This window comes from Sinocyclocheilus grahami, unplaced genomic scaffold (genome assembly GCF_001515645.1).
Source record: "Sinocyclocheilus grahami isolate Dianchi unplaced genomic scaffold, SAMN03320097.WGS_v1.1 scaffold1500.1, whole genome shotgun sequence".
Lineage (NCBI taxonomy): Eukaryota > Metazoa > Chordata > Actinopteri > Cypriniformes > Cyprinidae > Sinocyclocheilus > Sinocyclocheilus grahami.
Genome location: NW_015506679.1, coordinates 165,038 through 181,161, shown reverse-complemented (window position 1 = coordinate 181,161; position 16,124 = coordinate 165,038). Strand labels below are relative to the sequence as shown.

The 16,124-nt window shown below is 38.7% G+C and overlaps 1 protein-coding gene across 1 annotated transcript in view; it reads right to left on the bottom strand.

The window, feature by feature from the left end:
- Nucleotides 1-1,110: 1,110 nt before the first annotated feature.
- The window catches only part of LOC107570755 (potassium voltage-gated channel subfamily H member 6-like), a 39,553-nt gene continuing 24,539 nt past the window's right edge, over nt 1,111-16,124 (bottom strand). The window contains exons 8-17 of the mRNA XM_016257009.1: nt 9,306-9,731; nt 8,750-9,167; nt 7,874-8,073; nt 7,319-7,571; nt 6,467-6,660; nt 6,239-6,335; nt 5,849-6,142; nt 3,422-3,605; nt 3,129-3,327; nt 1,111-1,758 (exon numbers count right to left, since the gene is read on the bottom strand). Of these exons, the coding sequence (XP_016112495.1) occupies nt 1,474-1,758; nt 3,129-3,327; nt 3,422-3,605; nt 5,849-6,142; nt 6,239-6,335; nt 6,467-6,660; nt 7,319-7,571; nt 7,874-8,073; nt 8,750-9,167; nt 9,306-9,731 (2,550 nt within the window). The 3' untranslated portion in view covers nt 1,111-1,473. The remainder of the gene's footprint in view (nt 1,759-3,128; nt 3,328-3,421; nt 3,606-5,848; nt 6,143-6,238; nt 6,336-6,466; nt 6,661-7,318; nt 7,572-7,873; nt 8,074-8,749; nt 9,168-9,305; nt 9,732-16,124) is intronic.

The following is a 16,124-nucleotide window of genomic DNA, read 5'->3' as shown; positions in this document are numbered from 1 at the left end:
TAAAAACAATAATATTTGAGATTATTTTATTTGTTAGCTATTGAATATTTAATTCTGCATGCGCATTTTCTTTATTTTTGTTTCAATTAAATTTGCCATCTAATGCTCACTAAGTTTATTTTTTATATAACATTTAAATGTAGTCTTTTGCAAATATCTAAATGCATAAAAGCGTTTATTCAGTGATAGCATCACTCGTTATGAATGAAAACTAGCTAATATTAAAATCTATAGTATGAAAAATTACAATACATTTTAATATTAGCTAGTTTTCATTTATAACGAGTGATGCTATCGCTGAATAAAAACTATAATAGCATATAAAAATACTAAAATAACACTGCGTATAGTATTATAATAATTATAAGCTTGTATTTACCATTTTAGTATCTGCATCCCTAGTAAAACAAAAATGAAGAAAAAGACCACGAATATTGATATCTTAAACCCAGTGCAACATTAGTAGTCCTTTATAAATAACATTTAATCTAAATAATAATAATAATTGTGTGCTTTTGGAAACCGTTACAGTCTAATAAAGGTTTCCAATAATTTTACATACATTCATCTGCTTACATTGCAGAGGTAAAACAAACTTTACACCGATTTCAGCTCAAAAAGTGATTTACAAAAAAAACAGGCCTTCAGCTTTCTCCAATCAGAATGTCAAGACTGAATAGTTTTCTCTTTCAAATTCAGTGATCATATTTTCCAAAAGATCACACAGAAGTCTTCACACAGAGTTACACCATCCATCAGCAGTTAAAATAACCACTTCAGTGAGAAATATCATTTGATAACCCTGAATTCATGCCTATTTGGTTACTATAAATCCAAATATACAAACTTCATTTTTGTGTCAGTCATAATGTCATTTAATGTAGTAATGCATGAAATTTGAGTCAAACACCTAACCTGACACACACACACACACACAAAAACAAAAAAATATATTTATAATAGTATATAATTAGAAAATCTATACATTGAAAAGAAAATCTTGCACGTTTGCAATATCCGTACACACAAGCTATTCATTAAACACTGAAAGCTCAGGTATATATGTCATTTCCTCAGAGGATCCAACCTCTGAATCTCAGCTGACGCAAGAAGACAAGATGAGGTTTAGTATGTAATGACAAATCTCATACAGACAGACAAAAATGTATAATGTACATGATGGTGGCAGATGATCATACTCTTTGACCTTGTCTTTTATTGCTTCTCTTCATATTCAATAACACAAAAGTCGAGAGGTGTTACCAAATACTCTCGCATCAGAGGAAAAATTCCTGCTCTGAATGAGAAGGGATATGAGACAAAAAACCTCTGAGATTCAGAGAAGTCTGCAGTCACCGTTTTCTCTACTGGACGCCCCCCTTTAAACTAATGAGTAACATGAATATTGCAGAACTGTTTGAAAAGAGAAACCATGTTAGCGTCTCGGAACGGACAGTAGTCTGTTTTTGGCCTCTAGCTTCCAGGTAAGACTGGATTGGACACATGCCTCTGGATTTCTGGTGAACCCTCCAGCATTTTCGGACTCTCCAGACTGTCCGGGAGCGATGGGAAGCACAGGCTTCTACACAGCAGTCCTGGGGTCTGTGGATGAGGCTCTCTAGGGGGAATCAGTCCTGTGGGCACAGCCAGCTCTGTCTCTGGGGACATGGACATGGTGTCATTGGAGGCAACTGTTAGGTGGATCCCACTAGATAAAGAGTCTGGAGACTTCTCTTTGAAGCTGTCCAAGTCAGGGCTCTGTGGATAAAACAGGTCCAGTTCAATACAGACATGCAACATGCTCACTACAAAGATTTATCTAGCCAGCTGATCATGTAAGAACACAGAGATCAGTCTAACTGACGAGCATCTTACTTAGTGACAATCACTATGTTACCAATGTCCGTTTACTCGCCGCCATCTTGGTAACACTAGACTACTTGAGCATGAAAATTTGAAATATCCCAAAAAAATAAAATTATTCTCTACAAAACTCAGCAGGGGTTTTTATAGTGGGGCGTCTAGACTCTCAGGGGGCTGCAAGAAATTGCTAGGGGATCTACAGGAAATTGGAATGAAAATGCATTTTTTAATATATTTTTGTAATGTGTGTGTGTTTTTTTTATTTTTTAGAATTTTAATAAATGTGTGCATAATATTTACTAAATGTTATTATTGTTATACTGAATACTAATAGTATTTCTGTCAGAAATCATGAAATTATTATAATATGATATAATATAATATAAGTTATTCATTTTACCCTTCAGGTTTATAAATCTAACATATCTCTAATAGTGTATTAGTACATGTATATTTGAGTAATTTCCTTTAGCTTTAGTCAAACAAAAAAATCATTGTTGTGACTTTTATTCTGTTAAAAACCCAAACATTTGCATATAGTTTTGTGAAGAATAGAATAGAAATATGTAACATAGAAATATAATAAATATTTCTAAGTTTATCAAGTTACCCTTCAGGTTTATAATTTATTTGATTAATATGTGTATATTTTTTTATTTTTTGAAAAACAACGTGTTTATATTAACAATTGTCTTAGCCTGCTTAGTTCCCCTTGAAAAAGGATTGTCATATATTTGAAAGTGAAAGTGAAAGTGACGTGACATGTGGCCAAGTATGATGACCCATACTCAGAATTAGTGCTCTGCATTTAACCCATCCAAAGTGCACACACACAGCAGTGAACACACAAACCGTGAACACACACCCGGAGCAGTGGGCAGCCATTTTTTTGCTGCGGCGCCCGGGGAGCAGTTGGGGGTTCGGTGCCTTGCTCAAGGGCACCTCAGTCGTGGTATTGAAGGTGGGAGAGAGCGCTGTACATTCCCTCCCCCCACCTACAATCCCTGCCGGTATAAGACTCGAACCCACAACTTTTGGGTTATGAATCCGACTCTCTAACCATTAGGCCACGACTTCCCCCCCATTTGAAGACAAGTAAGAGATGGAAATGCAGCCAGCATATTCATTTTTACATGAGTGGCCTGTTTTGTCCTCATACTGCTTCTGGTATTACATATCTACTGTTCATCTATGCAATGTGCGGTTTACAAACCCACGCTGAATTATCACACCCTTCTTCTCTCATTGCTCACATGACAACCTACCTTACCAGGTGATGAACTGTCATTGATCTGTAAAGATGGCATAGTGCTGTGCGTTGCTGTGGTGTACAGGCTGGTAGGATGAGCGTGGTGGGCCAGCGCTTCAGGGGAAACAGCGCTGTAGGTAGGGGGTACAGGTGCCATCTGCCTCTGCAGCAACTGTAGGATCACATTTATATCAGCTGTTATCCTGGTCTCCAGTCTTTAAAGAGAGAGAGAGAGAGAGAGAGAGAGAGAGTAGAGTTATAAGGCAAATGCAGACTTTGCACTATTTTTTTTCCCTCTGGATATCGGACCTGTTGAGTTGCGACTGCAGCAGCTCCAGACGGGCCTGCAGTTGACTCGGTCTGTCCTCAACACAGGGGCTGTGATGGTGGTAGCAGGCCTGCACTGCAGAGGAACGTCTCTGACTCTCTGAGTACTGACTGGCCCTGCGGTCGGGCAAATAGCTGTACAACCCCGACACGTTCAGAGGAGTCGCTGTATGGATGAAGAATGAGTGGAAAGATCAAGAGGAACAGAAAGATACAGAATAATGGACAGGTTAAAGATGGAGAAGACTAAAATGATTATAAAATCTCACAAACATGCAGATAAAAAAGAAACAGTAGCTGAACACCAATTTGCATACTTTCACCAATTACAAAATGTACATACTGGCTGGTTATACTTGGCGTGAAATTCAAATTCATCCTGTCTACGTTCGAAATGCATGTCATGCATCTTATGTTTGTATGTGTTTATATGATTAAACCTTTGCAATTTAACATTGCAATTTTTAATCAAAATGTTACAACTGTATCTTCCGGTGAAATGACAGACTTCTCTTTGGTGATGTATATGCCAGATTTTTTCCAATCATTTAATCCACTTAAGCTCCTTTCCTCCACGTCTTTGTCAGGGCATATTATACAACCCAGGCTAATTGGAAAAACGTGCCTCTATACCTATATTTCTGCAAAACTCCAAAAACGTATCTATACATACAGTTTGCTGCAGTTCCACTTGAAATGAACACTTGTGGCAGTAAAGCACCAATAATCTTTATATGTTCTAATTAAGGGGCAGATTGTCAATTAATGAAGGTGAAATTTTCATTTTTGCATGGTTCCTTGCACAATACTGTGATATCAGCTCTAAAAAAACTTATAGTGCATGAATATGTAAAACATTGTAACATTCGCATCGCATAGTCAGCTCCATATGTATGGCTTTTCTGACATAGTAAACTTGCTCAGTAGCACACCTGGCACAACGCTGCAATTGCGATGCAGAGCGCTTGGGTACAAATCCCATAAAACACGGTTTAACAAAAAAGTTCAAAGGTTCAATAAGTGCATGAACCAACATTAAAAAAAAGTACATTTATGTTAGAAAACTAAACACTTTTTTAAGCAGCACTCACTGGACATTTCACTTTTAAACTGCTGCAAAACTACCACAAAAAAATGTAATACTCTTTTTGCAAAAAAGGTCCCCACAAGCACATTTTTTCATGAATTTGGGCTGATATTTTGTTCAGATTACTATGATTCAGGAAGCACCGAAACTAATCCTACTACCCAGTGGTGTAGTGGTGCCTGGAGAAGTGGGTATACTCTTAATTTATGCCCAAGTTTATTTTTAAAGCGACCCAGCAAAGGATGAACACCCTGTGTTATAAACAGTGACGTGTAAAACTAGTCTTGTATATTTAGTTCACCCCAAAATGGGCCAGTAGTATTAGCATATTGTCACTTAACTTCTGCTGCTTGACTTCACGGAGTAAAGATGAAATTAAAATTAGCCACAGAAGAGGTGCAGATTTTGCAATAATTCAAATTTAAAAAATAAATAGACTGCAGCAATTAACATTTTGTCAGAACCTGTACTAAATTACATGCTATTTTGTTTAGTTGTCTGTTTGTAGGAAAATCATGATCTCTATTTAAAAAAAAAAAAAGTGACTATCAATTTATCCAGAATTTATCCCCCATCCCCACCACCTTTTTAATATAAATAAGCACCAGTCAAGCTGCGATATCAAACAGGACCACAGGGAGACGCCAAAAGACCACTAAACCTGCTGTCTTGACCTTACTGTACACGCTACTATACGGATCTATTCAGAATAACTAAATTAGCACATAATCTTAAACACCTTCAGTCACCATCCAGTACAACACTCGTGCTTTTAAACCAAATACACGCTGAAAATAATCATTTACTGACATCTAGACTCGACTCTCCACAATATCTGATGAAATCGGTTGGGTTTTCTCAGTATTAGAGCTGTTTTGAACTTACTGTTTGAACACATTTGTTTACTCTAGATCTTTGGACTGAAAAGTTTACAGGAGTTTACCGCTTTTTAAGCTATTGTTTCATTCTAATGTACTGATTCAAATTAGTAATCAATAATGAACTATTATGAACAGGCAGCATCTCTGTCACTGTCGGCAATCGGCATCCTCGGGTTGGGGATGGAGCGGGCGCAATCATCAAACATTTTTCAAAGGAAGCCGGCACCACTGTCTTTACTGAGTGTTTGTAGGGAATTTTTTTTTTTTTCACATGCAATTGGATTAGCTATTCATGTGGTGGACTGTCATGATTTTGCCTAACACTAATGAATGATGCGCATTAGAGGGGATTTAGAAGTGGGTATACGCAAAGCGGACTGATAAAGAAGTGAGTATACGCCGTATACCTGCGTATACCCTCCTCTACACCACTGCTACTACCTGTGTACGAATGTGTCCCTCCCAGTGGTCCTCCAATGGCAGAAGCTGTGCTGTTGCCGGCTGGCATGAGGCTGACTACAGAAGGGGAGTATTCTTGCATCTCTGTCCCTGGTGAGTACATTTCCCCTCGGCCAGATACCAGGGGCTTCATGTCCTCCTCACTGGACAAGGAATCAGCACTGGCATTGCTGTATAACTCATCCCAGTGTGAGAGCGTTATTGCCCCCCGGTGGTTCCCCACAGGCGAACAGGACTGGACTGGGTACGTGTCCATTCCATCTCGGTCCATCCCATCTGAGTGATGCAAGAGAGAAGAGAGAGATCAGAATAGTATATTGCAGCAGCGAAATAACATTTTGTGGTCCTCCTGGACTAGATGGGCACTCTTACCAGGTCGATTTCGCTGTAAAGGGTTCCTCCGATGTCTGGGTCGACGGTACCCACAGTCTGAGTCCTCGCTTGGGGTTGGATGCATGTTTCTGTCTGCCTGATACACATTAAAGCTTCAGTAACTCACATAATTACAGAAAACACATGCTGAAAAACATATAACAACTTGCTATTGTCCAAAACACACATTTATTTCCCACGTATTGTGTGTGAGTTTGAGTGGCTTACATCTCGAAGGTTGAATGTGATCTCCAGGTTACTCCAGAAGCTGTCGGCGAAATCGGGGTACATGTCCAACACTTCCAGCAGGTCGTCTCTGAGGATCTTGTGCAGGTCACAGTATGTCAGAGCCCTCACGTCCGCACTTGATTTCCCCGGCCTGGCATATAGACTGATGGGCTCCCCAAAAATATCATTTTTACCTACAGTGGAAAGAGAGGCAGGAGTTGGAATAATTAGAAGGGAAGATAAATATAGAGATATAGAAAGAATAGCATTACATTTGGGTGCCAAATAGGCTTCATGTAAAAAGAGTTCAACCACTAAGGGGCACTATAAAGCTGCACTTTAGTGTGGCTACTGTATGTTGGGACCATACACTGCTGACAGGATGGACCACCTTAGAAAACACTCATGAGCAGCGGCATGAACTTAAGAAATGATCCTCTACGACCCAATCCTTTTAGTTCTGAGTATTAATCTCCAGTCATTGTTTTAACTTTTACAAGGCAATGTGTTCTAGGGGTGTGTAGCAGAGCCAGTTTCTGTATCTGTAACAATCTGTACAATTATTTGTATCCATATCTATAAGACCGAAAGTCTTACACATCTTTACCCGGAAGTTCATTCAACTGAGAAAACTATAAACCGTTATGTCTATGATTTTACAGCCTATCTGCTTTTCTTCGTAGTTATCACTGAACAAATATGCCTTGTTTAACTGATAAAAAATATTTTTCATTATGATTATAACTATATATATGATTATAAATATATTAATTTTCAAGCTGAAGTGGGTTGAAATAAATGAACGGTGGGGGAAAAAAATAAAAATAAAACAGAACTAGAAAGTAGTCAAACCTAAAATGGCCACGACCACATCCTCTCTGAGGATCTCTATGGAGCCGCGGGAGATGAAATATAGTGCGGTCAATACGTCTCCACTGTGCAACAGAGTGTCTCCGGGTGGGGCATGGGTGGTCTTAAAACGCATGCCCAGAGCCCGCAGACAGCCCTTGCTCGCCCCCCGGAATGCCTTACAGTTCTGCAGCAGACTGCGGTTCAAATGCAGACAGATGTCGGCCTGCAGACACTCCGGAAAACCCTTCAACACCTGTAGCAGCACATAGGAGAAAAAGACAACATTATGCAACATTAAAAACTTACAATATTTTTCACATTTAAACTAAACCCCATAAATTGACCACGGGTTAAAAAAAGTAGCATTTCAAAAATAAATCAAAATGATTTATTCTTTTGGGAGCTTTATAACACACAGGGGGGTCCGGAAGCCCTCTCACTTTACTTTGAAGATTACTGTATAAAAGTATATTCATGTAATACTTGGTATATTTACGGTATATCGTACCGTACAATACGGTATATTTGAATTTTGTGTGTGTGTTTGTAACTCACAGCGTTCATGTCAATGCCGTTAGTGTAGGACCAGGCGTGCTGAAAGTACTCTTCTAGTCGTTGCCGAAGGCCTCCTGGGATCTGATGGAACCTGATGAACTCTTTCACACGTAGCATCTGAGTGTGATAGCGAGCTGTGCCTGAATACAACCTCTGAATTATAGCTGACACATTGCCAAAGATACTGGCATACATCAGGGCTGGAAAGGAAGAAGAACAAAGATTATCATCAGCCAAGGGCATGGTGCAAACAAAAGATTTTTGCTCAAATTAAATTTATTTAAAATATATACACTATCATTTAAAAGACTGGGGTCTGCAAGATTTTTTCATGTTTTTGAAAGAAGTCGCTTATGCTCACCAAAGCTACATTTATTTGATCAAAATACAGTAAAAACAGTAATACTGAGAAATATTATTACAACATAAAATAACTGGTCTATTTTAATATGTTTGTTTTAAAATGTAATTTAATCTTCTGTTGCCAAAGCTTATTTTTCATAAGTCATTACTCCAGACTTCATGATTCCAGTCACACGATACTTCTGAAATCAGTCTAATATGCTGATTTGCAGCTCAAGAAACATTTCTTATCAATGTTGAAAAAAATGTTACTTGACACTGTGATACATTGTTTTTCATTGTTTGTCAATATTAGCTGAGAAAACAATTTCAAATAAAAATGTAAATTAAAATGAAATTAATAATGAATTTTTACTGAAAATAAGTCAATCTTTCAATCCAATTTGCAATCAAAACAATCTTACTGACCCCAAACCTTTATACGGTTATGTATATTAAAGTTTAAGTTGTTGAAGTTCCCAGCGAAGCCTTAGTTGTCATGCCTAATATAGATAATGAATGTAGTGCACTCACAGCCAATGAGCATGACACAAATGGAAAAAATCTTCTCAGGGTTGGTGTTAGGAGAGACGTTTCCAAATCCCACACTAGTCAAACTACTGAAGGTGAAGTACAGTGCAGTTACATATTTATCCTTAATGGAAGGGCCGGAGAAGAAATCGCTGTCATTGTAATGTTTGCCAATTTGGTCAGCCAGGTTGTCCAGCCAGCCGATCTTCATGCCTCCAACACGGGCAGAGCTGGTGCGCTCCACGTTGCCAATGGCATACCAGATGCATGCCAGCCAGTGAGCAATGAGGGCAAAGGTGCACATGAGGAGGAAGAGCACTGCCGCGCCGTACTCAGAGTAACGGTCGAGTTTCCTCGCTACTCGCACCAATCTCAGCAGCCGTGCAGTCTTCAGAAGACCAATCAGAGTCGTGGTTTGAGGCTGGAAGGACGGGTTTAACTACTCTGAGTAGTTCTTCTAAAATTAGAAAGTTTAACAATTGTACACTCTGTTCTAGCTGTGCGTTTGAAATATAATATTGATTAATATACCACCTAGTTCTCATGTCACAGCCCTCACCTCATCTGAACCTGATCTGAAAATTAGCAGGTCAAAGGGAATCGCAGCCACAATGTCTATGAGGAACCAGCCCTTGAAGTAGTGCTGAGCGATGCGAGTGGGATTGCTGACCACCTCGTCATTGTGATTGACATAAGTAGTCCTGAAATTGATGAGGATGTCGATTATGAACATGACATCCACCACCAGGTCCACTACGTTGAGGGGGTTGCAGGTGTAGCCGCAGGTGCGTCTCCTCTCGTCCTCCTGCTCGTTGAGGAGGAAGGCTGCAGAGTAGGGCGTGAAGACGGCCGTGTAGAGCACCAGGAGCAGGATGATCCAGTCCCATACTGCCTTGAATGGGCTGTAGTGGAGGATGGTCCACTTGTGGACGCGTGGAGCTTGAAGCTTGTACTCAGGAAGCACATCTGCCCCGAGTGACAGTACCTGGGGAGAGAATGAAAGAGAGAGGTTATAAGAAACAGCATGATCAGAGGATGTCAAGGGTCGTTTTTAATTGAATTTCGATGGATGCAAGCAGTCAAGGTTAGCATGGACAGTTCGCTGGCAGATATTATAACTGCGCCATCTGGACAGGGTTATTATTGTTAACAAGAACTAAAAGAAAAACTTTAAAACACATTTTTGTTAATTGAAATAAAATAAGCTGCAAATATTAGATAAAAAACTGAAATGCTGCTGAAGTTTAAGCACTAAAATTACTAACTGAAATTTAATAAAGACTGAAATTGAAATAAAAATAAAAGTTGAATAGTACTATTAAAAAACAAATAAAAATGACAAAAGCACATAACATAATTACTAAAAATGTATATTAAAATAATATATTTTGTCTGGCTGATTTAATTGAAGGGTTCTTAAAACCATGACATTAGTGACAATAGCTACATTCCCATCCACCTCTTTTTATATGAATTTTGGGATATTGCTTAAAAAAACAATGGATTGAAGTGCCAAGATGAGCATAAATAAACGTATGTGCAAAATTTTTATCCAATAACAAGACACGTGCATAAACTACAAAAGAAACACATTTACCGAATAAATTTCATGTGACTTTGCCTCAACAGATCTTTTGATTGGATAAATGAACTAACAAGTGCACCGATCTCATCGCACATCATGTCAAATTAATCATTTTTAAATGCCTGCACCAAAGTCCGTCACCAAAACTATTAGGTATAATCACCCTAACTGTCTCATATGATTGTGTTCCCAAACATCTGAATGTAAGATTACATGACAGTGTTTGTTTTTGCATTAAATTTTTTGCATTTTGCAGTCATTTATTACGCAGGAAAAAAGAAACACAGGCATTTAATACTTTTGACCAGTTTCACAGGAATTGACAATTGTATCTATTAAACACATAGGATGGAAACAGTGCTTTATTCGCAAATGTTTTATGCAGTGCTCCAAATAATGCGCAGTTAAACTGGCAACTCTGGATGGAAGCATAGCTAGTGTTGTGGACACAGAATGAGTCAGCACAATGATTCAGTCCCCAAAACAAATGCAATTATACAAACAAACATGCCCACTACAAGGTGAAATCTATGAGTGACAGTATAAAATGTCAGAAGATACCTCAATAGACCCAAACAAACACACACAATGCACACTAGATGATATCTTGATGGCATTTTAAAGAAACAGACACTTCACTCAATGCTCTGAACTATATTGTCATATCCCATTTCAACCCGCACAAGCTTTGGAGATGTACAGTCACTGTGAGAAATGCAGACATCTGCTCATCTTTCATGCTTTGCTCTTCTGTGTTTAAGTCTCCTCTTCCTCTTGACATGTGCCATTATTAAACAGAAGGGCAGCAGCCATGTCCTACAGACCGGATCAAATTTTAAAGGGCATGGACTGAAGAAACGCACCACAGGGGAGTCTGTCTCTGTTAATAGACCACACTGCTTGAAGTTGTGCAAATGTAATTCTATAGGAAAAATGACCGAGAAATAAATAGGAAAAAGAATCAAACCTTGAAGTCTTGAGTCTGTCATTATTTATTCTCCCTCAAGATGTCGCAAACCTGTATGATGTTCTTTCATTCATAAATCACAAAAAGAGAATTATCTAAACACACAATAAATATATCATAATAGTAAAACATATGAGGAAAAATTATATGTGCACTATGCAACTTTTGGTGCTCTAGCGGTTAATAAACAATACTGCGGAAGAATGTTTTAGCCGGAGCTACTCACACACTCTCAGACATTAATAGCTAGAGTTTGTATTGTGTTACTGGGAGGCTTCAGTTCATCCATACGCCTCCTCTGTCACGTCACTACAGCTTTCTATTATCTCCCTCTACTCTGATCAAAGATCAATCACTGGCCATGGCTCTTAAAAACAATGGCTCCAAAAGGTTTTTTTTTAGAGCAAAGCCATTGAAGAACCATTTTGGGTCCACAAAAGAACCTTTCAGTGAACAGTTCTTAAAAGAACCATTTTTTCTTAGTGTGAAAACAAAAATCTGAAGAAGTTTTCTGCTACAAAGAACCTTTTGGTCAATGGAAAGATTCCATGAATGTTGAAGTTTCTTCATGGAACCATAGATGCCAAAAAAAAGAACCTTTATTTTTAAAAGAAAGAAAAAAAGAAAGAAAAACTTCACTGAACCATTTGTCTAATAAAGATACAAAAAGCCCAAAAAATAAATAAACGGATAACCAAAATAAAAGACATTATGCAACAAGTGCTTTTTTTGATGTCTAACATATTGTCAACAAGTATGCAGCAAGCAGTGGGCTATATATGTATCCGCTGAACTATTTCACACTGAGACCCACTTTCTGCTAGAGCTTTTGCCCAATAGAAAATCACTCCTTTAAAGGGTTAGTTCACCCAAAAATGAAAATTAGCTTGTGTTTTACTCACCCCCGAGGCATTCTAGGTGTATATGACTTTCTTCTTTCAGATGAATCCAGTCGGAGTTGTATAAAAAAATTGTCCTGGCTATTCCAAGCTCTATCATTGCAGTCAGCAGGTGTTGCAGTTGAACAGTCCACAAGTCGTCAAATAAAGCTTGCGCATTCAGTGACGAATGCAGAGAGAGAACAAAACAAAATGCCGGTCACTAATTAGAAGTACAAACCGAGGATTTGCAAAGAAAAATATGTGGGAGGTATAAACCAAGAAGAGACTGGTTTTCCTTTGCTAAAGTAAGGAAACTTTGCTTCCTTTGCTCCTATAAACAAACTCACGAGACTAGCATAGCTCAGAGGCGCACGCGCTGTGCATACGTGCTGCGTCATCCGCCGGAACTGCTTCAGTGTATGACAGTCAGCGGAAGTGAGAGAAAAGTGTTTATTACGTTTGAAATTTGGATATTTTTCTTTTAAAAACACATGGATTCGCTACAGGGGGCCTTTATTCATCCCCTGGAGCCATCTGTGGCACGTTTTATTATGAATGCGCAAGCTTTATTTGACGACTTGTGGACTGTTCAACTGCAACACCCGCTGACTGCAATGATAGAGCTTGGAATAGCCAGGACAATTTTTCTGGATTCGTCTGAAAGAAGAAAGTCATATACACCGAAGATGCTTCGAGGGTAAGTAAAACACAAGATAATTTTCATTTTTGGGTGAACTAACCCTTTAATACACCATTAGCAGCCCATGATTACTGCTCACACAGACGACCATGGCAACCACTGGCTGCCATGGAAACTACAAGTTGGTCATTGAACATCAGCCATGTGGAAAAAGTTGGTTCTTTTGGGATGTTTCGTAAGCAAAACAATAAAGAGCAGAAAATGACTATAACAGATACCATGGTATTCAAAGATATGTTCAAATAATAATAATAAAATGTCAAACCTAATGCACGTTTTTCTTCTGATAAATGAGTATGCACACAGTATTACTTGCTTTTCAGTCTTCTTTCCTTTTACTTTTATACAAATTCCAGAACACATGACAACTTAATGCAAATCACAGCCTCATGCAGTTTGACTGTCAAGCGATGTGATAAGGCATGCAGTTTTCCTTTTTTTAAGGTTGTATGAATGTAAATCAGGGCGTTTACTTTTCGTTAGCACTTCAGGCCTCAGAATTGCCTTTAAGTAGATGAAAGGCTTCATTTAAGTAAATAACAGCTTTGAATAGAGCTTTAAAGCAATTTCCCTGCCACCACTTACCAACTATTCAAGCTGACATCACAGAAATTGTTTATGATAAATGTTTCTCTCTATTAGCCATATCATATGCAAGTAAGAAAATACTTCTATTACATCTGCAAATGTACATATTCATCAAATATTTCTGAATACAACATTAATGAGCATCCTGCATAAACTGCAGTCTGTACTGACCGGTATGACAATGAGAGGTTCCTTGTCCATGTTCTCCAAGGTGTCATGCTGACTTACAACATCCACAGAAAAACAGTTTCTTCAGAAATAGAAGAAACTCCACAGCCTCTACTTAAAAACAGACACTTCGTCGCAGTCATCTTTACCACAAACATACTATACAAACACACTGGATCTAAAGTAATAAAGAAAGCAGTACAGGACTGGATTCGTCTGGAAGAAGAAAGTCATATACACCGAAGATGCTTCGAGGGTAAGTAAAACACAAGCTAATTTTCATTTTTGGGTGAACTAACCCTTTAATACACCATTAGCAGCCCATGATTACTGCTCACACAGATGACCATGGCAACCACTGGCTGCCATGGAAACTACAAGTTGGTCATTGAACATCAGCCATGTGGAAAAAGTTGGTTCTTTTGGGATGTTTCGTAAGCAAAACAATAAAGAGCAGAAAATGACTATAAGAGATACCATGGTATTCAAAGATATGTTCAAATAATAATAATAAAATGTCAAACCTAATGCACGTTTTTCTTCTGATAAATGAGTATGCACACAGCATTACTTGCTTTTCAGTCTTCTTTCCTTTTACTTTTATACAAATTCCAGAACACATGACAACTTAATGCAAATCACAGCCTCATGCAGTTTGACTGTCAAGCGATGTAATAAGGCATGCAGTTTTCCTTTTTTTAAGGTTGTATGAATGTAAATCAGGGCGTTTACTTTTCGTTAGCACTTCAGGCCTCAGAATTGCCTTTAAGTAGATGAAAGGCTTCATTTAAGTAAATAACAGCTTTGAATAGAGCTTTAAAGCAATTTCCCTGCCACCACTTACCAACTATTCAAGCTGACATCACAGAAATTGTTTATGATAAATGTTTCTCTCTATTAGCCATATCATATGCAAGTAAGAAAATACTTCTATTACATCTGCAAATGTACATATTCATCAAATATTTCTGAATACAACATTAATGAGCATCCTGCATAAACTGCAGTCTGTACTGACCGGTATGACAATGAGAGGTTCCTTGCCCATGTTCTCCAAGGTGTCATGCTGACTTACAACATCCACAGAAAAACAGTTTCTTCAGAAATAGAAGAAACTCCACAGCCTCTACTTAAAAACAGACACTTCGTCGCAGTCATCTTTACCACAAACATACTATACAAACACACTGGATCTAAAGTAATAAAGAAAGCAGTACAGGATAGATGGATGATGCCAGCTTTCTGAATCCAAGAGATTGCTGAACAAACAGTCTTAACTGCCTAAATGCACCAATTTACAGGGGGAAAAAATCAACAGGAAAGGGAGTGGTGAGGGAGGGTGTGGAACATTTCCAACAGGTCAAACCAAATGAGACCTAAAAAGGCTGAAAGAGTCTCCTACTGATTAGTTGTCAAAGTACAGCATGAAAGGTTATTGCTGTTGCCCTTGTCTGTTTAAAGGGGTCATATGATGTTGCTAAAAAGAACATTATTTTGTGTATTTGGTGTAATGAAATGTGTTTATGCGGTTTAAGGTTAAAAAAAACACATTATTTTCCACATATTGTACATTATTGTTTCTCCTCTATGCCCTGCCTTTCTGAAACGCGTAGATTTTTACAAAGCTCATCGGTCTGAAAAGTGAGGTGTGCTCTGATTGGCCAGCTATCCAGTGTGTTGTGATTGGCCGAATACCTCAAGCATGTGACGGAAATGTTACGCCCCTCACCATATTGTGATGCCCTGTCTGGCCTGAGCGACGAGACAAAAACATTAAAACCTTTTGGCATTAATTTTGCCAGACATTTGTTGCATCCAGTGGAGATATAATTACGGATTATAATGAATTTTACACTATCTTTTTATGCATTGCGTTGCATCGCTCTGCGTAAACATAAAACCATGTCTGCAGTTGTGATCGGAGAAATTACAAACAACAAGTTCTACACTACACTGCCCAAAACTCGCGTTTGAATCATCAGTGGCAAATTCTTTAAATATAAAAAACTTACTTACAGTCTGTGAGTCAGAACAGCCAGCATTGTAGTCTACTCTTGCAGGATCAGGAAACAGTCCTCCATAAAATGTGCTGCACACATCTGAATATTTGGGTTGAAGTGTTCTGGAACAGTGTTGTAAATACAACTTGACTGAATGGTTCTTTGTGGAACCAAAAATGGTTCTTCTATGGCATCGCTTGAAAACCCTTTTGAAGCACCTTTTATTTTTAAGAGTGTAGAGTGAGGAACGGCCAGCGGGCTGAGTGAGCGGAGGCCGGCATGCCGAGTGAGCGACAGCCGGTGGGCTTGAGAATGGCGCAGCCGGTGGAATCGACGAAGGAGCCGGCGGGCTTGCGGCAACCACATGTGACAACCCGGGCTGGACTCCACTTAGTCCACAGTGAAAGCCGATCTGGCGATCCACAGCGTGAATTTGATGTATTTCCACAGCGACCAGCACAGATCAGCTCTAGGCATGACGAAGCGGAT